The sequence below is a fragment of the Balaenoptera acutorostrata genome, chromosome 16 (genome assembly GCF_949987535.1).
Source record: "Balaenoptera acutorostrata chromosome 16, mBalAcu1.1, whole genome shotgun sequence".
NCBI classification, from domain to species: Eukaryota; Metazoa; Chordata; class Mammalia; order Artiodactyla; family Balaenopteridae; genus Balaenoptera; species Balaenoptera acutorostrata.
Genome location: NC_080079.1, coordinates 83,138,252 through 83,162,341, shown reverse-complemented (window position 1 = coordinate 83,162,341; position 24,090 = coordinate 83,138,252). Strand labels below are relative to the sequence as shown.

The following is a 24,090-nucleotide window of genomic DNA, read 5'->3' as shown; positions in this document are numbered from 1 at the left end:
GTCCCAGGTGCTTTTACCTTTACTGGCCTGAATACTTTATGTAGCTGCATATTGCTGCCTCCTGTGTTAATGCAATTTATTAATCCTTGTTACAACACACCTGCCCATCAAGGGCAGAGTGTGAAAGCTCGTACCTTTTTTAGTTTTTGTGACTGAGTTTTAAGAAATGCATACAGAAAAATTTGTCAGTAACTGATGACCTCTAACTTTGTTCAGGCATAGTCTATGGAAGAGGATACATTTTTATTCAACTACTACTCACTTGCTAAATTTCTTATGGTGTATATGATCGCTAGCAACTCCTTCCCTCTCTCAGCCAAAATAGTTATCTTTTCAAAAAGAAACTTCTGATTAATCTCATAGAATGCCACCATTTCAAACTCACGTAAGACAAATGGATGTTTTGTGTCATCATCAAAGATAGGACTTCATATCAGTCTTTCTCTGAATATTTCCTTTCAGCGCTTAAGTTTGTTACTCTTCATGTCAAACTTGTATCTACTTCAAAATGTAACTTTTTGTTTCTGTGTGTCACATTTTTGACACAAAAATGAATACTTGTTAACTATTATACTGTGAATACGAACATTTTTGTGTGTAATATAGATGGATTCTGAGGTGTGTGGACAGATATTGAAGATATTAATAACACAGAGGGGTCACCAGGAATTAGCCAGGTAAAAAGGTATTGCAGACATCAGACTCAGGCTGGATTTACAGGACGAGCCCAGGAAGCAGCCCTGAGTAGACTACACCCTTTGCAGGGTGTTCTGACTCTCTAGGGCTTTGGCTTCTCCACCCATACTGCATTCTATTAGAAAGAATCTGCCCAAGGGAGACGTGACCAGACAAGATCCTTTATGCTTTTTAAACTCTGTATTAAAATAGTGAAGCAAATATAATGGTCCCTGGCTGGGGTAGTCCTAGATAGAGCTGTGACCCAGGTAGCCTCCCTCACTCCCATTTCTGAAATGCCTCGTGCCCTTCAAGTCCCCATGGCCTCTTTGGTAGCCTAAGTACCCAGTTCTCTCTATTCTGTTTCTTCCCAAATTTTTCATTCTAAAAGAACCCCTTAACCCTGAATGCCTTCCTAGGCAGCTGAATGTTTAACAAAGAAACCAGTAAAGGCGACAGTAGTGGCTGAATGGTTTCTTGTTACTTTCCATGAAAATACAAGCATTTTTCAATCTGAAAAGCTCAGACTGGATTTAGCTTAGATTCTTTACTGTGCTTGTACGCTTTCATCAGAAAAGAAATCTTTACTTTAGAAATGTGCAACTTCACGGTAAATAGATTCACCCTGGGTTGTTTTATTGACACACACACATACACACACAGACTTATAAACATTTTATTTGGTTCCCTCTCCCTTTATAAATTAAAAATTTGAGAAGGCAATAACAGGGTTCTGTTTCTCAGTACTTTTTATCTCAACACATCCAACATATACACCACCAAAATTCAGTCAGGGATTAAGGCAGTGATTCTCAGGGGCAGGTTGGGAGGAGAAGAAATGGTGCCCTGAACCTTCTGATCCAGATTTGCAAAAGCAAACCCACGGTTTAAGAGTATCGGGTCTCCACCAGGGTTTCCTCCTAACCCTGTCCAACTCAGGTCACAGTCTGTAATCATTTTTGTACTCAGTATAATATTTCTGAAGCATGTACCTTTTCCTGCCCTTTACAGGTGATGTAGTTCAGTAAGCATCTCTCTGTCTCTTAAAAAAAATTTTCCCTTCCTTTTTCTTCTCAGCAAAGATCACAGCACCAAAAAGAAGTGAGGCTATGATTGTCCCGTAGTTGAGTAGAGCAGGAGTGCAAAGAGATGGGTTGCTTGGATTTGCTTCCTAGCCTTGTAAATAAGGAGTTGATTATATCCCATGAGCTTCCAAATTCTTCCTGGTAAAGATGACATCCCCAAGCAGCCGACAGGTAGAATGTATGGTACCATCTGAGTCACTGGCTTCAATTTTAAAATAGTAATAATTAAATTATCAAGAGCTCTTTTCTCTTGTGGGGAAGAGACCAGAACATCCTGGTAACAGCCTTGCAGCCTTCCCACTGGCCTGCTGACCCACCACATCTCCACCTTACTTTGTATTTGAAGTTCACCAAATCAGTTCAGACTAAATTGTGCGGCTGGCCACAGGGTTTAATGCTCAGTGTCGTACAGCTGAAATGAAGCCACTTCTTTTGCTTTTTAAAAGGATAATCTCTGGAAGCATTTTATTTAGACCACCCCAAAACACACCAAAGCACTGATTCTCGGAGGTACTGATTAGCAAGTAAATAGTTCAATTAGCTTTCTTTTAATGTGTGTAAAATCATGAAAAATGTTTATTTGACACATACTCATTTCACATTTGTTCCTAGAGCTCTCACTAGTTGTTAGATTTTTACCTGGGTGATATGTTCCTTGTCCTCACAGAATTCACAGTCTAGAGAGGGAGACGCAACAATAAAAATGTAATAATAATAGCAAAATTTACTACTCATTTTCTCTGTGTCAGATACTGTTCTAAGCATTTACCCTTATTAATTTGTTTAATCCTATGACTATCTTATAAGGTTGATAAAATTAGTATCCCTATTTTGCAGAAACTGAGGCACAGAAAAGTAATTACTCATGTAAGGTAACATAGCTAGTTGGTCCAAAGCCTGATTTTGACCCCATGTATAAATAAATCAATGTAGAGATATTGGCGTTAACTGAATTATTTTCAAAGGTGGGAGTATAGAAGGGGTCTGTAGCTGGTTCAGCATCACAGGAACATGAGAAACAATTGGGGGCACGCCCCAAGACACTGCTAGAGAATTAAGATGATCTCAGAGAAGGTGGGAGTATAGAAGGGGTCTATAGCTGGTTCAGCATCACAGGAACATGAGAAACAATTGGGGGCACGCCCCAAGACACTGCTAGAGAATTAAGATGATCTCAGAGAAGGTGGGAGTATAGAAGGGGTCTATAGCTGGTTCAGCATCACAGGAACATGAGAAACAATTGGGGGCACGCCCCAAGACACTGCTAGAGAATTAAGATGATCTCAGAGAAGGTGGGAGTATAGAAGGGGTCTATAGCTGGTTCAGCATCACAGGAACATGAGAAACAATTGGGGGCACGCCCCAAGACACTGCTAGAGAATTAAGATGATCTCAGAGAAGGTGGGAGTATAGAAGGGGTCTATAGCTGGTTCAGCATCACAGGAACATGAGAAAAAATTGGGGGCACGCCCCAAGATACTGCTAGAGCATTAAGATGATCTCAGAGAAGGTGGGAGTATAGAAGGGGTCTATAGCTGGTTCAGCATCACAGGAACATGAGAAAAAATTGGGGGCACGCCCCAAGATACTGCTAGAGAATTAAGATGATCTCAGAGAAGGTGGGAGTATAGAAGGGGTCTATAGCTGGTTCAGCATCACAGGAACATGAGAAAAAATTGGGGGCACGCCCCAAGACACTGCTAGAGAATTAAGATGATCTCAGAGAAGGTGGGAGTATAGAAGGGGTCTATAGCTGGTTCAGCATCACAGGAACATGAGAAAAAATTGGGGGCACGCCCCAAGACACTGCTAGAGCATTAAGATGATCTCAGAGAAGGTGGGAGTATAGAAGGGGTCTATAGCTGGTTCAGCATCACAGGAACATGAGAAAAAATTGGGGGCACGCCCCAAGATACTGCTAGAGGATTAAGATGATCTCAGAGAAGGTGGGAGTATAGAAGGGGTCTATAGCTGGTTCAGCATCACAGGAACATGAGAAAAAATTGGGGGCACGCCCCAAGATACTGCTAGAGAATTAAGATGATCTCAGAGAAGGTGGGAGTATAGAAGGGGTCTATAGCTGGTTCAGCATCACAGGAACATGAGAAAAAATTGGGGGCACGCCCCAAGATACTGCTAGAGAATTAAGATGATCTCAGAGAAGGTGGGAGTATAGAAGGGGTCTATAGCTGGTTCAGCATCACAGGAACATGAGAAAAAATTGGGGGCACGCCCCAAGATACTGCTAGAGAATTAAGATGATCTCAGAGAAGGTGGGAGTATAGAAGGGGTCTATAGCTGGTTCAGCATCACAGGAACATGAGAAAAAATTGGGGGCACGCCCCAAGACACTGCTAGAGAATTAAGATGATCTCAGAGAAGGTGGGAGTATAGAAGGGGTCTATAGCTGGTTCAGCATCACAGGAACATGAGAAAAAATTGGGGGCACGCCCCAAGATACTGCTAGAGGATTAAGATGATCTCAGAGAAGGTGGGAGTATAGAAGGGGTCTATAGCTGGTTCAGCATCACAGGAACATGAGAAAAAATTGGGGGCACGCCCCAAGATACTGCTAGAGGATTAAGATGATCTCAGAGAAGGTGGGAGTATAGAAGGGGTCTATAGCTGGTTCAGCATCACAGGAACATGAGAAAAAATTGGGGGCACGCCCCAAGATACTGCTAGAGAATTAAGATGATCTCAGAGAAGGTGGGAGTATAGAAGGGGTCTATAGCTGGTTCAGCATCACAGGAACATGAGAAAAAATTGGGGGCACGCCCCAAGATACTGCTAGAGAATTAAGATGATCTCAGAGAAGGTGGGAGTATAGAAGGGGTCTATAGCTGGTTCAGCATCACAGGAACATGAGAAAAAATTGTGGGCACGCCCCAAGATACTGCTAGAGAATTAAGATGATCTCAGAGAAGGTGGGAGTATAGAAGGGGTCTATAGCTGGTTCAGCATCACAGGAACATGAGAAAAAATTGGGGGCACGCCCCAAGATACTGCTAGAGAATTAAGATGATCTCAGAGAAGGTGGGAGTATAGAAGGGGTCTATAGCTGGTTCAGCATCACAGGAACATGAGAAAAAATTGGGGGCACGCCCCAAGATACTGCTAGAGGATTAAGATGATCTCAGAGAAGGTGGGAGTATAGAAGGGGTCTATAGCTGGTTCAGCATCACAGGAACATGAGAAAAAATTGGGGGCACGCCCCAAGATACTGCTAGAGAATTAAGATGATCTCAGAGAAGGTGGGAGTATAGAAGGGGTCTATAGCTGGTTCAGCATCACAGGAACATGAGAAAAAAATGGGGGCACGCCCCAAGATACTGCTAGAGAATTAAGATGATCTCAGAGAAGGTGGGAGTATAGAAGGGGTCTATAGCTGGTTCAGCATCACAGGAACATGAGAAAAAATTGGGGGCACGCCCCAAGATACTGCTAGAGAATTAAGATGATCTCAGAGAAGGTGGGAGTATAGAAGGGGTCTATAGCTGGTTCAGCATCACAGGAACATGAGAAAAAATTGGGGGCACGCCCCAAGATACTGCTAGAGAATTAAGATGATCTCAGAGAAGGTGGGAGTATAGAAGGGGTCTATAGCTGGTTTAGCATCACAGGAACATGAGAAAAAATTGGGGGCACGCCCCAAGATACTGCTAGAGGATTAAGATGATCTCAGAGAAGGTGGGAGTATAGAAGGGGTCTATAGCTGGTTCAGCATCACAGGAACATGAGAAAAAATTGGGGGCACGCCCCAAGATACTGCTAGAGAATTAAGATGATCTCAGAGAAGGTGGGAGTATAGAAGGGGTCTATAGCTGGTTCAGCATCACAGGAACATGAGAAAAAATTGGGGGCACGCCCCAAGATACTGCTAGAGGATTAAGATGATCTCAGAGAAGGTGGGAGTACAGAAGGGGTCTATAGCTGGTTCAGCATCACAGGAACATGAGAAAAAATTGGGGGCACGCCCCAAGATACTGCTAGAGCATTAAGATGATCTCAGAGAAGGTGGGAGTATAGAAGGGGTCTATAGCTGGTTCAGCATCACAGGAACATGAGAAAAAATTGGGGGCACGCCCCAAGATACTGCTAGAGAATTAAGATGATCTCAGAGAAGGTGGGAGTATAGAAGGGGTCTATAGCTGGTTCAGCATCACAGGAACATGAGAAAAAATTGGGGGCACGCCCCAAGATACTGCTAGAGGATTAAGATGATCTCAGAGAAGGTGGGAGTATAGAAGGGGTCTGTAGCTGGTTCAGCATCACAGGAACATGAGAAAAAATTGGGGGCACGCCCCAAGATACTGCTAGAGAATTAAGATGATCTCAGAGAAGGTGGGAGTATAGAAGGGGTCTATAGCTGGTTCAGCATCACAGGAACATGAGAAAAAATTGGGGGCACGCCCCAAGATACTGCTAGAGAATTAAGATGATCTCAGAGAAGGTGGGAGTATAGAAGGGGTCTATAGCTGGTTCAGCATCACAGGAACATGAGAAAAAATTGGGGGCACGCCCCAAGATACTGCTAGAGGATTAAGATGATCTCAGAGAAGGTGGGAGTATAGAAGGGGTCTATAGCTGGTTCAGCATCACAGGAACATGAGAAAAAATTGGGGGCACGCCCCAAGACACTGCTAGAGAATTAAGATGATCTCAGAGAAGGTGGGAGTATAGAAGGGGTCTATAGCTGGTTCAGCATCACAGGAACATGAGAAAAAATTGGGGGCATGCCCCAAGATACTGCTAGAGCATTAAGATGATCTCAGAGAAGGTGGGAGTATAGAAGGGGTCTATAGCTGGTTCAGCATCACAGGAACATGAGAAAAAATTGGGGGCACGCCCCAAGATACTGCTAGAGGATTAAGATGATCTCAGAGAAGGTGGGAGTATAGAAGGGGTCTATAGCTGGTTCAGCATCACAGGAACATGAGAAAAAATTGGGGGCACGCCCCAAGATACTGCTAGAGGATTAAGATGATCTCAGAGAAGGTGGGAGTATAGAAGGGGTCTATAGCTGGTTCAGCATCACAGGAACATGAGAAAAAATTGGGGGCACGCCCCAAGATACTGCTAGAGGATTAAGATGATCTCAGAGAAGGTGGGAGTATAGAAGGGGTCTGTAGCTGGTTCAGCATCACAGGAACATGAGAAAAAATTGGGGGCACGCCCCAAGATACTGCTAGAGAATTAAGATGATCTCAGAGAAGGTGGGAGTATAGAAGGGGTCTATAGCTGGTTCAGCATCACAGGAACATGAGAAAAAATTGGGGGCACGCCCCAAGATACTGCTAGAGAATTAAGATGATCTCAGAGAAGGTGGGAGTATAGAAGGGGTCTATAGCTGGTTCAGCATCACAGGAACATGACAAAAAATTGGGGGCACGCCCCAAGATACTGCTAGAGAATTAAGATGATCTCAGAGAAGGTGGGAGTATAGAAGGGGTCTATAGCTGGTTCAGCATCACAGGAGCATGAGAAAAAATTGGGGGCACGCCCCAAGATACTGCTAGAGGATTAAGATGATCTCAGAGAAGGTGGGAGTATAGAAGGGGTCTATAGCTGGTTCAGCATCACAGGAACATGAGAAAAAATTGGGGGCACGCCCCAAGATACTGCTAGAGAATTAAGATGATCTCAGAGAAGGTGGGAGTATAGAAGGGGTCTATAGCTGGTTCAGCATCACAGGAACATGAGAAAAAATTGGGGGCACGCCCCAAGATACTGCTAGAGGATTAAGATGATCTCAGAGAAGGTGGGAGTACAGAAGGGGTCTATAGCTGGTTCAGCATCACAGGAACATGAGAAAAAATTGGGGGCACGCCCCAAGATACTGCTAGAGCATTAAGATGATCTCAGAGAAGGTGGGAGTATAGAAGGGGTCTATAGCTGGTTCAGCATCACAGGAACATGAGAAAAAATTGGGGGCACGCCCCAAGATACTGCTAGAGAATTAAGATGATCTCAGAGAAGGTGGGAGTATAGAAGGGGTCTATAGCTGGTTCAGCATCACAGGAACATGAGAAAAAATTGGGGGCACGCCCCAAGATACTGCTAGAGGATTAAGATGATCTCAGAGAAGGTGGGAGTATAGAAGGGGTCTGTAGCTGGTTCAGCATCACAGGAACATGAGAAAAAATTGGGGGCACGCCCCAAGATACTGCTAGAGCATTAAGATGATCTCAGAGAAGGTGGGAGTATAGAAGGGGTCTATAGCTGGTTCAGCATCACAGGAACATGAGAAAAAATTGGGGGCACGCCCCAAGATACTGCTAGAGAATTAAGATGATCTCAGAGAAGGTGGGAGTATAGAAGGGGTATATAGCTGGTTCAGCATCACAGGAACATGAGAAAAAATTGGGGGCACGCCCCAAGATACTGCTAGAGAATTAAGATGATCTCAGAGAAGGTGGGAGTATAGAAGGGGTCTATAGCTGGTTCAGCATCACAGGAACATGAGAAAAAATTGGGGGCACGCCCCAAGATACTGCTAGAGGATTAAGATGATCTCAGAGAAGGTGGGAGTATAGAAGGGGTCTGTAGCTGGTTCAGCATCACAGGAACATGAGAAAAAATTGGGGGCACGCCCCAAGATACTGCTAGAGAATTAAGATGATCTCAGAGAAGGTGGGAGTATAGAAGGGGTCTATAGCTGGTTCAGCATCACAGGAACATGAGAAAAAATTGGGGGCACGCCCCAAGATACTGCTAGAGAATTAAGATGATCTCAGAGAAGGTGGGAGTATAGAAGGGGTCTATAGCTGGTTCAGCATCACAGGAACATGAGAAAAAATTGGGGGCACGCCCCAAGACACTGCTAGAGAATTAAGATGATCTCAGAGAAGGTGGGAGTATAGAAGGGGTCTATAGCTGGTTCAGCATCACAGGAACATGAGAAAAAATTGGGGGCACGCCCCAAGACACTGCTAGAGAATTAAGATGATCTCAGAGAAGGTGGGAGTATAGAAGGGGTCTATAGCTGGTTCAGCATCACAGGAACATGAGAAAAAATTGGGGGCACGGCCCAAGATACTGCTAGAGAATTAAGATGATCTCAGAGAAGGTGGGAGTATAGAAGGGGTCTATAGCTGGTTCAGCATCACAGGAACATGAGAAAAAATTGGGGGCACGCCCCAAGATACTGCTAGAGGATTAAGATGATCTCAGAGAAGGTGGGAGTATAGAAGGGGTCTATAGCTGGTTCAGCATCACAGGAACATGAGAAAAAATTGGGGGCACGCCCCAAGATACTGCTAGAGAATTAAGATGATCTCAGAGAAGGTGGGAGTATAGAAGGGGTCTATTGCTGGTTCAGCATCACAGGAACATGAGAAAAAATTGGGGGCATGCCCCAAGATACTGCTAGAGGATTAAGATGATCTCAGAGAAGGTGGGAGTATAGAAGGGGTCTATAGCTGGTTCAGCATCACAGGAACATGAGAAAAAATTGGGGGCACGCCCCAAGATACTGCTAGAGCATTAAGATGATCTCAGAGAAGGTGGGAGTATAGAAGGGGTCTATAGCTGGTTCAGCATCACAGGAACATGAGAAAAAGTTGGGGGCACGCCCCAAGATACTGCTAGAGGATTAAGATGATCTCAGAGAAGGTGGGAGTATAGAAGGGGTCTATAGCTGGTTCAGCATCACAGGAACATGAGAAAAAATTGGGGGCACGCCCCAAGATACTGCTAGAGGATTAAGATGATCTCAGAGAAGGTGGGAGTATAGAAGGGGTCTATAGCTGGTTCAGCATCACAGGAACATGAGAAAAAATTGGGGGCACGCCCCAAGATACTGCTAGAGGATTAAGATGATCTCAGAGAAGGTGGGAGTATAGAAGGGGTCTATAGCTGGTTCAGCATCACAGGAACATGAGAAAAAATTGGGGGCACGCCCCAAGACACTGCTAGAGAATTAAGATGATCTCAGAGAAGGTGGGAGTATAGAAGGGGTCTATAGCTGGTTCAGCATCACAGGAACATGAGAAAAAATTGGGGGCACGCCCCAAGATACTGCTAGAGGATTAAGATGATCTCAGAGAAGGTGGGAGTATAGAAGGGGTCTATAGCTGGTTCAGCATCACAGGAACATGAGAAAAAATTGGGGGCACGCCCCAAGATACTGCTAGAGGATTAAGATGATCTCAGAGAAGGTGGGAGTATAGAAGGGGTCTATAGCTGGTTCAGCATCACAGGAACATGAGAAAAAATTGGGGGCAGGCCCCAAGATACTGCTAGAGAATTAAGATGATCTCAGAGAAGGTGGGAGTATAGAAGGGGTCTATAGCTGGTTCAGCATCACAGGAACATGAGAAAAAATTGGGGGCACGCCCCAAGATACTGCTAGAGAATTAAGATGATCTCAGAGAAGGTGGGAGTATAGAAGGGGTCTATAGCTGGTTCAGCATCACAGGAACATGAGAAAAAATTGGGGGCACGCCCCAAGATACTGCTAGAGAATTAAGATGATCTCAGAGAAGGTGGGAGTATAGAAGGGGTCTATAGCTGGTTCAGCATCACAGGAACATGAGAAAAAATTGGGGGCAGGCCCCAAGATACTGCTAGAGAATTAAGATGATCTCAGAGAAGGTGGGAGTATAGAAGGGGTCTATAGCTGGTTCAGCATCACAGGAACATGAGAAAAAATTGGGGGCACGCCCCAAGATACTGCTAGAGAATTAAGATGATCTCAGAGAAGGTGGGAGTATAGAAGGGGTCTATAGCTGGTTCAGCATCACAGGAACATGAGAAAAAATTGGGGGCACGCCCCAAGATACTGCTAGAGGATTAAGATGATCTCAGAGAAGGTGGGAGTATAGAAGGGGTCTATAGCTGGTTCAGCATCACAGGAACATGAGAAAAAATTGGGGGCAGGCCCCAAGATACTGCTAGAGAATTAAGATGATCTCAGAGAAGGTGGGAGTATAGAAGGGGTCTATAGCTGGTTCAGCATCACAGGAACATGAGAAAAAATTGGGGGCACGCCCCAAGATACTGCTAGAGGATTAAGATGATCTCAGAGAAGGTGGGAGTATAGAAGGGGTCTATAGCTGGTTCAGCATCACAGGAACATGAGAAAAAATTGGGGGCACGCCCCAAGATACTGCTAGAGAATTAAGATGATCTCAGAGAAGGTGGGAGTATAGAAGGGGTCTATAGCTGGTTCAGCATCACAGGAACATGAGAAAAAATTGGGGGCACGCCCCAAGATACTGCTAGAGGATTAAGATGATCTCAGAGAAGGTGGGAGTATAGAAGGGGTCTATAGCTGGTTCAGCATCACAGGAACATGAGAAAAAATTGGGGGCACGCCCCAAGATACTGCTAGAGGATTAAGATGATCTCAGAGAAGGTGGGAGTATAGAAGGGGTCTATAGCTGGTTCAGCATCACAGGAACATGAGAAAAAATTGGGGGCACGCCCCAAGATACTGCTAGAGAATTAAGATGATCTCAGAGAAGGTGGGAGTATAGAAGGGGTCTATAGCTGGTTCAGCATCACAGGAACATGAGAAAAAATTGGGGGCACGCTCCAAGATACTGCTAGAGGATTAAGATGATCTCAGAGAAGGTGGGAGTATAGAAGGGGTCTATAGCTGGTTCAGCATCACAGGAACATGAGAAAAAATTGGGGGCACGCCCCAAGATACTGCTAGAGGATTAAGATGATCTCAGAGGGCCTTGACGTGCCAGGCTTAGGTTCTTAATCCTGTTTGTACTGGGAAGCCTTGGCAGGTTGTAAACAGAAGATGATAAGATCACATATCTGGTTTAGAAAGATCCTAGGAGACAATGCAAAGAACGAGCTGGTAAAAGAGTTTGGAGCAGGGGCCGTTAGAAGGCTATTGCTGAGGTCCAGCTGAAGAATAGAGAAGGCCTCACCTAAGGGGCAGATGGGATGTTGGTAAACAAGAGAGAAATTGAAGAAGTACTTAACAAGTACGAACAATAAGACTTGAGACCATGTGTATACAGGGACTAAGGAAAAGTGAGAAATTCAGGATGGATCTAAGGATGTGGCTCTGTAACCAGGTGGTCACAAGTCCCATTCAATGAGACAGGAAGTGAAGGAGAAGAAGCTGGTTGGAGAAAGAGCACCATGAGTTCTGTATTGGGTGTGTTGAGTCTTACATTACCTAGGGGCTCTCTAGGTAGAGACAGCTAGTAAATGACTAAAGTTTTGGTCTGGGATACAGGAGGGGCATCTGGACTAAAGGTACCTATTTGGACATGGTCAGAATAAATGTATCAGTTGAAGTTGTGAATGTGGACGTGATCGTTGAGGAACAGTGTGGAGGAAATCAAAGACAAAATCCCTAGGATCAACGATATTTTGAAGTGGATGGAGGAGGTGGAAGGAAGAAGGCCTGACTGAGGGCAGGAGGGAAATCGGGAAAGAATATGACATGGATGCCAAGTAACTGAAGACTGTCAAGGAGAGTATGTCACAGAAGAGAAAGCACTAAAACACGTGCACTGGAGTGGCACCGGGGTTATTAGAAGGCAGTTTCACTGGAGTAGTGGAGATGGTGAGATATGGGGAAAATGGAAGGGAATGGTGAATAAAAATAGGTTTTTTTTCAAGAAGCTTTAAGAGAATATAGACTCAGAAAAGGAGAGAAATATTTGAAAGGAGTGATTATTGTTTCCAAGTTTGGAAGTATGGCAATATGTTAGTAGGCTAAGAGGAAGGTGCCAGTAGAAAGAGAAATGGTCAAAGAAGTTATAAGGGATGTCAGAAGTGGGATAGGCTGGGTTAGGGATGGAGATGACAATTGCCTTATTTTTCTTCTATCATTATGGAAATACTCTTTCATAATCTTTGACTCTTCTGTAGTACCTGAGAGGATCTTTGTTTTGTTTTCCATTTTAACCCCACACTAATTTTGGAGGTGAACAATAAAGTAAAAAAATCACAGGAGAAATTTTTTCAACTTTTTTTCCCTTTTTAGCGTGCTAAGACGTTCAACTGTAGCACCTTCAGGAAATGAGATACTGAGAGTTTATTTTCAGAGTTTGTTTTCTAAAGGAAACATCTCTGTCTGTTACTAAATGCAACTTTTCAATCTCAATCAGTTTTATTGAACTAAAATTATGAAAAAGCTATTTATAAAAATATCTTACAGCCTGCCATATTATTAAGTAATATTTAGAGTAACATGTGACAAGAGAAAGGTATTCCCTAAAACAATAGTATCAACATAAAAAATTTGAAAACAAAAATTTTAACTGAAATAAAATCAGGGAATAATTGTAGTTGTGAGTGGGTGTGTTCACTGAGTAAGACTATGCCAAGTGCAAGGAAGGCCAAAGACAGACTCGAGAGAGCACAGGTTTAGGAGATGAGGAAATAGTGTGGATTTCCTGCTCCCGCTCTCTCAAACCATGTTGCATAGGGAGGCACCTAACTACTGCTTAGTAAGATCTCATGCTCAGGCACCATAGATCAGAAGCACCAGCCTGAATATTCCATCTGTACCTGTTTGCTCTTCCTACACAAATACACCCTTTCAGTATTGCCTAAAGAAGATGACTTATCTTCAGCTTGTAATGATGGTATAAGTAGGCAACAGTGAAAAAAGGAAGCAAAGACTGCTCAGTTATCTGAACTGTGACTATTCCTTAGTTATTAAAGAAAAAAGAGTTGGTCTTTCCAAAATGTATTGCCACTAGTTGAAGGGAATTTCCCAAATCACATCTCTCTGGGCATGTTTGTGCAAGGTGCCGTTTACCATGGGAACTTTGTGACCCTCAATGAATGGAGGAGCCCCAATTTTGGTTTCTCTGGATGAAAACTAAATCTTCCTGGCATGCATATGTATTTTGAATAAAATACTGTAATATTTGTGGAGCAGCAAGAAGACCAATGTCTTAGAGCAGTGTGAACAAGGGAGAGACTAGTAGGAGACGAGCTCAGAGATGTAATAGATAGGAGGTGGAGAGCAGGGTCCAGACCAACCATGTCCTAACAGTTCACTGTAATGACTTAGGGTTTTACTAGGAGTGACAGTGAAGCTATGAGGATGAGAAGGAACTGTACATTAAGGTACTTAGAATAATTCAATTTCTTTTAAAAATCTGATCAATACAGTAGCACAGTAGCCATTGGAAACTGTTGCATCATTGCTTAGACATGTTGACCAGAAACTTGAAGAGTTCCTTAATATTTAAAATTTTTTAATATTTTCTGTAATCTTTTGGCTTGGGATCAGTCCTCTGCCACTAACGCTGGGAATAATGTTACTTAAGTCAATTAAGCTAATTGTACTGAGAACTGGTAGGAGAAAACTGTTTTCATGCCTCCCTCCCTAAGCAGCATTCTGATTCCTAACACAGTATCCTGAGTTCCTCAGTACCAAGAAAGAACCCTGCAAAGCAGGCAGGTGAATTCTGGTCCCCAAAATGGGATACCCTTCATCGTGCATGAAGCAGCTTTAGGGGTCCTAAGTCAGACTCATATACATGTGGTTACGGTGAGCTTATCAGCAGGGTCTGGTCAGTGTGGCTGCACTTACAGTTCAGTTCATGGAATAGAATCTAACCAGAGTCAGTTCTTTAGGGCAGCACATCCCTGCTGAGGTGTCTTCACCTTCCACAATCAGCTGTGTTCCGGACGTCCTCTTTTCAAATTCAAATACACCCATTTGCTGGAGTGTCTTAGTTAGTTTAGGCTGCTATAACAAGAATACTATAGCCTGGACAAACCTTTATTTCTCAGAGTTCTGGAGGTTGGGAAGTCCAAGATCAAGGTGCTGGTAGCAGGTAGAAAAGAGAAGAGGCAGGCTGTCTCCTTTCTCTTCTTATAAGGGCACTAATCCCACACATGAGGGCTCCACCCTCATGACCGAATTACCTGCCAAAGGTTCCATCTCTAAATACCATTACACTGGGATTAGGGTTTCAGCATACAACTTTTAGGGGATACAAACATTCAGTCTGTAGCACAGAGTCACCATAAAGACACATTAATGCCATCACATACGAGATGCAGACACTTGAAAACACGGACCCCTGACCCATGCCCATTTAGAAATATTATTAAAAGTCTGTGCTCTCCCTTTCAGTGATCTGCTGCTGCCAGTGCCATCGTAAACAGAGATTGGCCATGGGCCCTGAAATCGTGTGGTGGAGTCTTACATTATGGCCATCTAGAAAAAATATCTGGAATATCCTTTTTTTAAAAAATAATTATCTAGAATATATATATGTGTGTGTGTGTATGTGTATGTATCTATATATACATACACATACATACACACATGATATATTTTTTAATAGATGGAATTTATAGCCCCTCAGGGGTCAGTGGATATTAATTGGAGAAGCAATCCATTGCTTTGTCTAAATGAGTGGTTTTCAAACTGTGGGGCTCTAGCTAGGTAGGCAGAAGACTTTAACTAGAGCATCTATTCCTAGATCAAGTTCGTACATCACAGACCTCCTGAACTCACACCAGTCTCTCCTGCTTCAGTGTTTCTATCCTTCCTATCTCCGTCATGCATTCTGATCATCATCTACTGCTTTCATGATCACTTAACCAATTCACATTTTTTAACCTCAATTTTATGCTTTTAGAGAGTAGAGTGTTGAATAAATGCTAGTCCAAGTCTATCCATTGAGCACGCTTCTGACCCTTTGCAAGAAGCCACTGGATCCTTCTGTATAGACTGTCTGTTGTTCCATCTTTTCGTCCTATCTTGAAAAGTTGTTATGGGAATAAAATGAGCCGATGCTAAAGCGAGCACTTTGGGACATTTAGTAACTATTTCCATGTGAGGTGGTATTGTTATTTATACCTTAGATTAACTCTGAGAATTATCAGTGACATTTGTTTTATATAGGGAAAAAAAACTCTTTCTGCCGCGTTAAGAAAGGTTAAATAACACTTTTGCTTCTATTTAGGATATCTGTTACTGAAAGTATACTTAGGATGTTTCTTTTTAAAAAAAAAAAAATATATGTAATTACAGATGGGATACACACCGCTACATGTGGGCTGCCACTATGGAAACATCAAGATTGTTAACTTCCTGCTCCAGCATTCTGCAAAAGTGAACGCCAAAACAAAGGTAAACTCCTTTCTCCTTTGTATCTACCAAGTCATTGATCTTGTGTCCAAGGAAGTAAGAGTCTTTTCTTCCATCTTCCTTCTACAGAATGGGTATACGCCATTACACCAAGCAGCTCAACAGGGACACACGCATATAATCAATGTCTTGCTTCAGAACAATGCCTCCCCCAATGAACTCACTGTGGTAAGAGCAAAGGGCCAGCTAAATGATGAGGGGGGAGCTGGGCCTGGGTGCTGGTGTCTTCTTACATTTTTTATCGGACAAGGTTGCTGTTGGACTTTCTATGTTTAGTAGGCATAAACAGAGCATTCAGTAGAATGAAGGGAAAAGGGCAATAACTCTTGTTATTGTAACTTTTGTTAACTTTTTGTATTGTTGTGAGTTGTCCAGAGAGAGAGATGTGATTAATGTTTCCCACTTAAAAACTACAAACCCACTGCTACCCAGTAGGGAGTACATACATAAGAAGAAGTACGTGTTTGTTTCCTTGATTACATAAAACATTAAAAGCCTCTCGGATTCCATGTGTAGCAGCCCAGACTCTACTGTATGAGTATAGACAGGTTAGGTGGGTTTTGTGCAAGGTATGTCTTTAATGATAAACAGCGTTTTGGGTATGACAGTGGGAGAGGACTGGTGAGACACTTGCCTTACGTTTGTAAAGGCAAATGTGTGGAAACACACAGGCGCTGAGACACGTGGAATGACTTGTAATTCCTTGTCCACGTTTCCCTCTTCCCAGAATGGAAACACTGCCCTGGCCATTGCCCGGAGGCTTGGCTACATCTCAGTGGTGGACACCCTGAAGGTGGTAACTGAAGAGACTGTGACCACGACTGTGAGTAGTGGATGCCAGACCTTGTAACCCCGTTACCCCAGGAGCCAGTTCTCAGATTGTAGATTTTTCCAGGCTTTGGGGAGATGAACCTTTTTTCCTCCATTCAGAAACTAAGCACTGTATTTCCAAATGCTGTCACCTCCTTGATGGCAGTCAGCAAAGCAAAACTCTCATTTCTGATGGGAAGAAAAATTCAAAACACTAAAAATACCTTTTCAAAAGTTATACCTTTCAAAAAGCTACAGAGGTTTTAGTTCCATAGAAAGCTAAATGTATTTCTTTATTTTGATATAAAAAATTTTTTTAATGAGATGTTTTGACATCCTTCTTTGGCAATGCAAGAAAGATGAAAACTCTAAGTTGGTTCTTTAAAATATTTTAACTCACAAATGATAATGGGTACATTGTCATCATTATTGTAAAAATATGTTTGCCTTGTTAGAGAAACATTAGAGATAGGATCCAAATCAGTTTTTCCCACCACGCTCGCTTCTCTTCCATTCACCTATTGGAGTTTTCCTAGGAAAAACAATAGGATGTTGTATTCAAACTTAAAGTAAATCTTTACCAGGAGGCCTTATTGCATCACATATTTTCACAAGCTGCCAACCTCTAGGATAAATCACTTCTTTGGAACCCCGTCTGGTGCCTTTGAACCCCATCAGGATTTGGTAACTTTGGAATCAAGAGCAGATATTGCCCCATGTCAGAGGTTTACTTGAGTTATTCCTGACTGCATGACTCAACACACAGGCCCGAGATTGAGTCGGTACAGTGTCAGTTTAGGACTCTGCAACACTTGGAATTATCAGCTGTGCTTCCTTTTCTCATATGCCACCTTCCAACACGAAGAAGGCAGAGCTCACGTCTGCAGTCTGGATATACAGTGCTTCGTACAAAACACCGTGGCTTGAAGGATTCTGTTGCTACCTGCCGGTTGAGTTGTTTGGCTGTGTACAGGTTTTAGAAACTAAAAATTCAGCCAACTGATCACAAAAGAGAAATGCTGTCATTTGCAAAAGAGAAAACAGTAGCTTTAATGGACTGGAGCAAGGGTTGTCAACCAGGGCACGTTTCTAACTTTAAGATATAGCTGGAATAGAAATAAATTCCTACATATTGCTTTTATATACCTCTTGAGTATTTCATCATCTTAAAATCTATCATTAAATTCTCGAGAAAAGAGTTTAAATAAATAATGTTTATTAACCTTAATTTTATAGATATGCCGTGTAACTCTCTTGGGAGTAGGAAAGGAGAGAAGGACAAGGTATTAAATAACAGCCAAGTGTCACCATGCTATAAAAGATTTGAAGTCACTGAAATAAATATGTGAAACTTCTGTTTCAATGTTAGAGAATTGAAGATGGTATAATAGTTCAAAATAGAAATCTTATTTGATTAAATGTCAATGATTTTCTCACCTGTTAGGGAAGTTCAAAATGTTTCTTTGATATCAAAAAGAGCTTTAGGAGAAAATAAAGTTACACACAGGGAAAGTAAAGTTACAGACTCAGGAAATGGACTGAGAGAAAAGGGTTTTAGGGCTCCGGTTCCTAGTGAAAGAACGTGCACGGGAGTCATGCCATTTCTCACTCAACATCATCAGCTGACTTGGTAGGTGATTTTCTGCCAGAGAGAAAAGACTACTCATGCTAACAGGAAGGTCCAGTTTGCCCGGTGAAGTAAATGAGGCTTCTGCCAAATGAAACGCTCACATTGACTAGAAAAGAGTCCATTGAAGTCCCTAAGACCTAGCCCAGCACTGTGGTATTTGAGACTTTATTTCAAGCTGAGACACCACCTTGTCAGCCCTGCCTTTGCAGTTGCCTGTCATCTAGCTCAGAGAGGACTGACGGGGTTCAGGGTGGGGTGTGTGCCCTTAAGCTAACTAAGCACAGTGCAGCCGCCCGCAGGTGGGTCTTTGTTCAGACCATTATGAAAGCCCCAGCGACCATTGTCTCCTTAAGCAGGCATCAGCTCTTCAGCAGCCTTAAAAAGAATACTGCGGGCTTCGCTGGTGGCGCAGTGGTTGAGAATCTGCCTGCCAATGCAGGGGACACGGGTTCGAGCCCTGGTCTGGGAGGATCCCACATGCCGCGGAGCAACTGGGCCCGTGAGCCACAACTACTGAGCCTGCGCGTCTGGAGCCTGTGCTCCGCAACAAGAGAGGCCGCGATAGTGAGAGGCCCGCGCACCGCGATGAAGAGGGGTCCCCACTTGCCACAACTGGAGAAAGCCCTCGCACAGAAACGAAGACCCAACACAGCCATAAATAAAAAATAAATAAATAAATAAAAATTAAAAAAAAAAAAAGAATACTGCATCTTTGATAGGAGTGCCATGTTGGATATGGCAATTCTGAGAAAGATGCTTTAGTTAATGACATTACAATCATGGCAGAGTAGGAAACTGAGTGGCTAGAAGCGGATATTCAAAAGATACCAATTAAGCTATTTAAATTGCGTTGTTTAAAATTCCCTCAGTAGCAACGAGCAGACTACTTCTATCACTCAGATGCTGGTTTCTAACAGCATTCTCTAATGGAGGGAACCAGGGCTCCTTGGAGAAATGACAAAATCTACAACTGGGGCAGGAAATATACCAGATGAGCCTGGAACCTCTGGTAGTGCCAAAAAGTAAGGCCCTCCCTGTAAATAAATAAATAAACACATACACAAGATGATGGGACGTGTTAAAGGGACACGGGAATCCACTGAAAGACTTCCCAATGGCCAAAGCCAGAACAATTTGAACAAAAGAAATAAAATAGTATTGGGGTATAGTGCAAAGTATAAAATATATATCCATGAGTTCATACTGATACGGATAAATGATTGAATAACTATGGAGGAAGAGGCAGATTTCTCAGGCAAAAGAATTCCAAATAATTTATGAAAATACTTTCCCCTCCGAGAGGTAGATCATGATTCCCCACTGCTCAAGTGTGTCTGAGTATAGTAACTTCCCTCGGAAGAAAACAGTGTGGAGAGCAGGGGAAATAGAGTACATTACACTGGAGAAAGCTGACCAACACTGCTTCAGCCAGATGACCAAGTACAACGTCAACCCTGGTAAATCCTGTTGACAGTATATGCCCTTGATGTGATGTAATGAAAACGACATTTTACCACAGTGGTCCTCCTCCCCAAAACATATAACCCCAGTCTAATCAATGAGAAAAACATGAGATGAATCTCAGTTAAGGGACATTCTACAAAATACCTGACCAGTTCACCCCAAAACTGTCAAGGTCATTAAAAACAAGGAAAGTCTGAGAAACTTAGCCCTAGGAGCCTAAGGAGATTGACAGCGAACGATAACATGGTATCCTGGATGGGATGCTAGAACTGAAAAAGGATATTTGGCAAAAGCTAAGGAAATCTGAATAAAATATAGACTTTAATTAATAATAATAAATCAATATTGGTTCATGAATTGTGACAAAGGTACCATGCTAATATGTGTTAATCATAGGGAAAACTGGGTGAACACTCTCTACTATCCTCATAATTTTTCTGTAAATCTAAAACTGTTCTAATATAAAATATTTATCTTTTGAAAATGTTCAATTACAGTATTACATGCTGGAAAAAAATACAAAATAATGCTTTACTTCAACATGACTTGTACCATTAGTCTTTTATATGCTCAGATTAAAAGAGGACTCATTTTTAAACAAAAACATATTAAGTCATTAATATTTTCAAACAAGTAATACTGTCAGTGTTCTTTGGATGGATACAATCTATCTAGGCGAAAAGTCATCGAAGAGCAAGTAAAAGATTCAGTAAAGCCTTTGCTCTGTCATACTGTATACCATTCTTTAAAATTTTGTGGCAGTTAAAATTATCCTGCAAATGCATTACCTCTAAAATATTTTCTGCAAACACATGGTTGTAAAAGTAATATAATTTATTGGAATCTCAATATTGTGATTTATTCTAGAAATTAAAACATACACATAGGAAGGGAAAATGAGAAGGGGCTGGCTTGGCACAAGCAATAAAGACATGCTTCTTTGCCGATCATTTGGCTTATCTTCAGCTAAGACTTTTAGTGGAATGGGGTGGCAGATCCATGAAGACCATGAAGAAGTATAGCAATGAACTAAGGGAGGCAGTATCTCTCTCCTTTTTTTCCTTTGAAAAGCTTTATTGGGGACCTAAAGCTTTTAAGCTGGTGCGCTTTGCCACTAGAATTCTTTCACCTTGTATTCGTTCTCTGCCATGTATATGATGAGGAACTTAGTGCTACGAAGGCATAATTTTGATGTCATTTTGTATGAGGGGGCCTTCAAGATATTCAACACACAAATCCCACAGTAAACCAACAGATGAATTTAGGAAGAAATGAATAGTCTCAGTAAAATGTCCTGTCTGCTCATACTAAAATGACTGCTTTCTTTGTTACTAGACTGTCATAGAGAAGCACAAAATGAATGTTCCAGAAACGATGAATGAAGTTCTTGACATGTCTGATGATGAAGGTATGAAAACCTCCTTTGAGTTCGTAGTAACAAAGAGTGACTTTGTATTTTTTTCCTGAAGAAAATTCATTGCAAAATGTTTTTAGAAGCATTAATATGTTTCGTTGTAGTATCAAGAGTATGCATTTTTCACACTTACATTGTTCACTTAAATCATGCAGTTCGTAAAGCCAACGCCCCTGAAATGCTCAGTGATGGCGAATATATCTCAGATGTTGAAGAAGGTATTTGCGAATTTTTATTGTGATAAAATTTAACTACCAGCTTTATCTTCCATTTCTTATCTTTGAAATGTAACCCTTCCTTGAGTTACTAACTTTTCATTTTATCTTGCAATTATTAATTAATGTATCATTTAAACAACATGTATTTGGTATCACTGACTGTCTTCTTTTAGTCTCTTTGAATCCCCTCTCCTTGAACGCATTTTTCAATTTGAAAATGCAAGTGTTACTAACTATCTGGATTACTTTCTTACTATTTGTTTCTATTAAGCAGAAAAATTGTTTTTATTGTTTACATTTGAAAATCTAGAAAGTAAAATCTGATTAATGTTCATATCTAAAATATTTTTTTTAATGAGAGAGGGTTTATAAGGGAAGGGATCAAATGCCCATTCTAAGATGTACTCTGAGCTTTGCAGTGAAAGCTACTTTTGAACTTGAACTCATAATGAAAACTCAACCCGAACAAAACTGCTTTCAAAATGTAAGTTTTCAATATTGATTTCATGAAAGAGACAAATTATAGATGATTGTAACTATTCTTCATGTGCTTAAAAGAAACTACTAGTTTTCTGCCTTACTTAAAAATCAGTGCGTATGACCAGGTCATGTTATGTAGTTATATTAATGAGTGACATCCTTATTGTTCATTGGAAAACTAGCATTTTTATAGTAAATAAATATGATGAAGACGGCAAATTTTGGCCTTTTTACTGAAATAATGAAATGTTTACTTAGAGTAGAATTTATATTATATTTATGTTTCTTTTCTGCATCATTTAACTCTCCCAAACAGTGTTCTGATTGCTTCTCCGTTTTCCATCTCTCTTGTTGTATTTTTCTCTTGGATCAGTCTTCGTGCAGCTAGTCTTCCTCTGCCTCTGGGTTGGCTGTATTGTAATTACTGGTTCCTTCTTTGATTTGTCCAGATTTCATTGGAAACCTAAATAGTGGGAAAGCCTACCTGATCCAAAGTCACTTTAGCTTTCTCAGTTCCAATGACTGCCAAGTGTAAGTGCGTTGTAGCCAGGGATTGCCCGCCTAGGAGAGCTAATGTCTTGATGGTCATTTAGGGACCTGAAAGTACCTGTCTCGTTGTTTGTAAATGTTGTTTTGATAAATATTAAAGGCTTCTACTCATCATTTTTCTTTCTTTTTCTGTAAACCATCAACTATATGTTTACCTCTGTTTATCCCCCAGTGGATAATATTTGCATCATCATTAGGACTCTACGAGTAATATGCCTTACTGTCATATTATATTTCGCTGCTTTCTTATGCAACATTTTCAGAGTAATTTCACCTGTGCAGAAGATAAAAGGAAAGTGATGTTCTCACAAAGATACATACACTCACAAAATATGGTGTCAAATGAAATTATTATGAGATATAATATGACAGTCACAGACCTAAAAACTTGCTAGTTTCTAACAAGATATCCCCAAATAGCTGCATTGATGAGAGGCCAAGTTTGAATGGACTATGTAACAACCTTATGCATGTGGATAACTAATTTCCAAAAAGAAGACATTTTGAATCTCTTCATTTGAAGATATCTCATTTAGCTGTTTAACTAGAAATGACAATCATTTCCTTTAGATTGATCTCAGCTTGGGAATTTGAAATGAATAAGCAAATTTTCATTCTCATTTTATCCATCTTTCTTTAAACTCATCCCTTGCTTTATGGATGTGTCCAGGGGCTGTTGGAATAAAATGGCTCTTGACTTCATAATGTTGTAGCATTTAATGTTGAAAGGGAGTTGGTTAAAGGTCACTCAGTCTGAACAACCGTCACCTAGTGCTGGAATTACCTCTGTTACGAGATCCTATGCCCAAATGCCTCCATCATGGGAATTCCCTAATTCCCAGACTGCCTATTCCATGTGAACAACTCTGACTTTAAATATTCTTCATTTTAGGGAGCATTATTGTCACTGATTCAGGCCTTAACTCAGTGATTCAGGCCCTGATCTCTTTGGCACTATTTACAACAAAAGCTGCCTCATTCATGTAACAATCCTTCTGATATTTAAAAATGCTTTTCGTATTTCTTCTCAGTGTTTCTTCCTCTGGGCATACTATTGGCACTTCCTTCCCCTGTTCCCGTACCATCATGGTCAGTCTCCTATGTACATTTCATCGTGTCTGTATCCATCTCAAACTGAGGTGGCCAGAACCGAACACCACGTTCGAGGTATAGTCTGATCAAAGCAGAGCATACAGGGCTATTGCTTTGTCCATAGATGATAAATACCAAAAATCTATGATTGAAGATGAAGATATTTCCAAGGTTATAATATATACTTAATTGACTCCTATTAATATTACTATCGGCTAATGTCCCTAAGTTTTGCTTTCATGAGGTCTAGTAAGCCACAGTAGCCCTTTATCACATATTTGTATCATTCTCTGCTGCATGAACTAGCATTTCTATTCTACTCCAAATCCCACAACAAATCATATTGAAAGTTACATTCTAAAAGGATCCCTACAACTTTAGTCTTGCCAGGGCTTTGCCACTGTAGGCTGATTTGGTGCTGCCTGTTTCATTAAGCCCTTATGGACGGAGGCAAATGTCTATTTCTGTGAAACCACTGCATGTTGTGAATCTCCCTACATAAGAGCTAGTAAGTTCTTGAGGTATCCCAGGTGCTAAGAATATCAGCAGCTTTTAAAAGCAAATAAAAATAATAAGCAATA

At 41.6% G+C, this 24,090-nt stretch overlaps 1 protein-coding gene across 1 annotated transcript in view; it reads left to right on the top strand.

Moving 5' to 3' along the window:
* The window catches only part of ANK3 (ankyrin 3), a 299,966-nt gene that overhangs the window by 202,365 nt on the left and 73,511 nt on the right, over positions 1-24,090 (top strand). Inside the window, exons 19-23 of the mRNA XM_057530616.1 lie at positions 15,736-15,834; positions 15,922-16,020; positions 16,580-16,675; positions 21,092-21,164; positions 21,326-21,407. Coding sequence (XP_057386599.1) covers positions 15,736-15,834; positions 15,922-16,020; positions 16,580-16,675; positions 21,092-21,164; positions 21,326-21,407 — 449 coding nt within the window. The remainder of the gene's footprint in view (positions 1-15,735; positions 15,835-15,921; positions 16,021-16,579; positions 16,676-21,091; positions 21,165-21,325; positions 21,408-24,090) is intronic.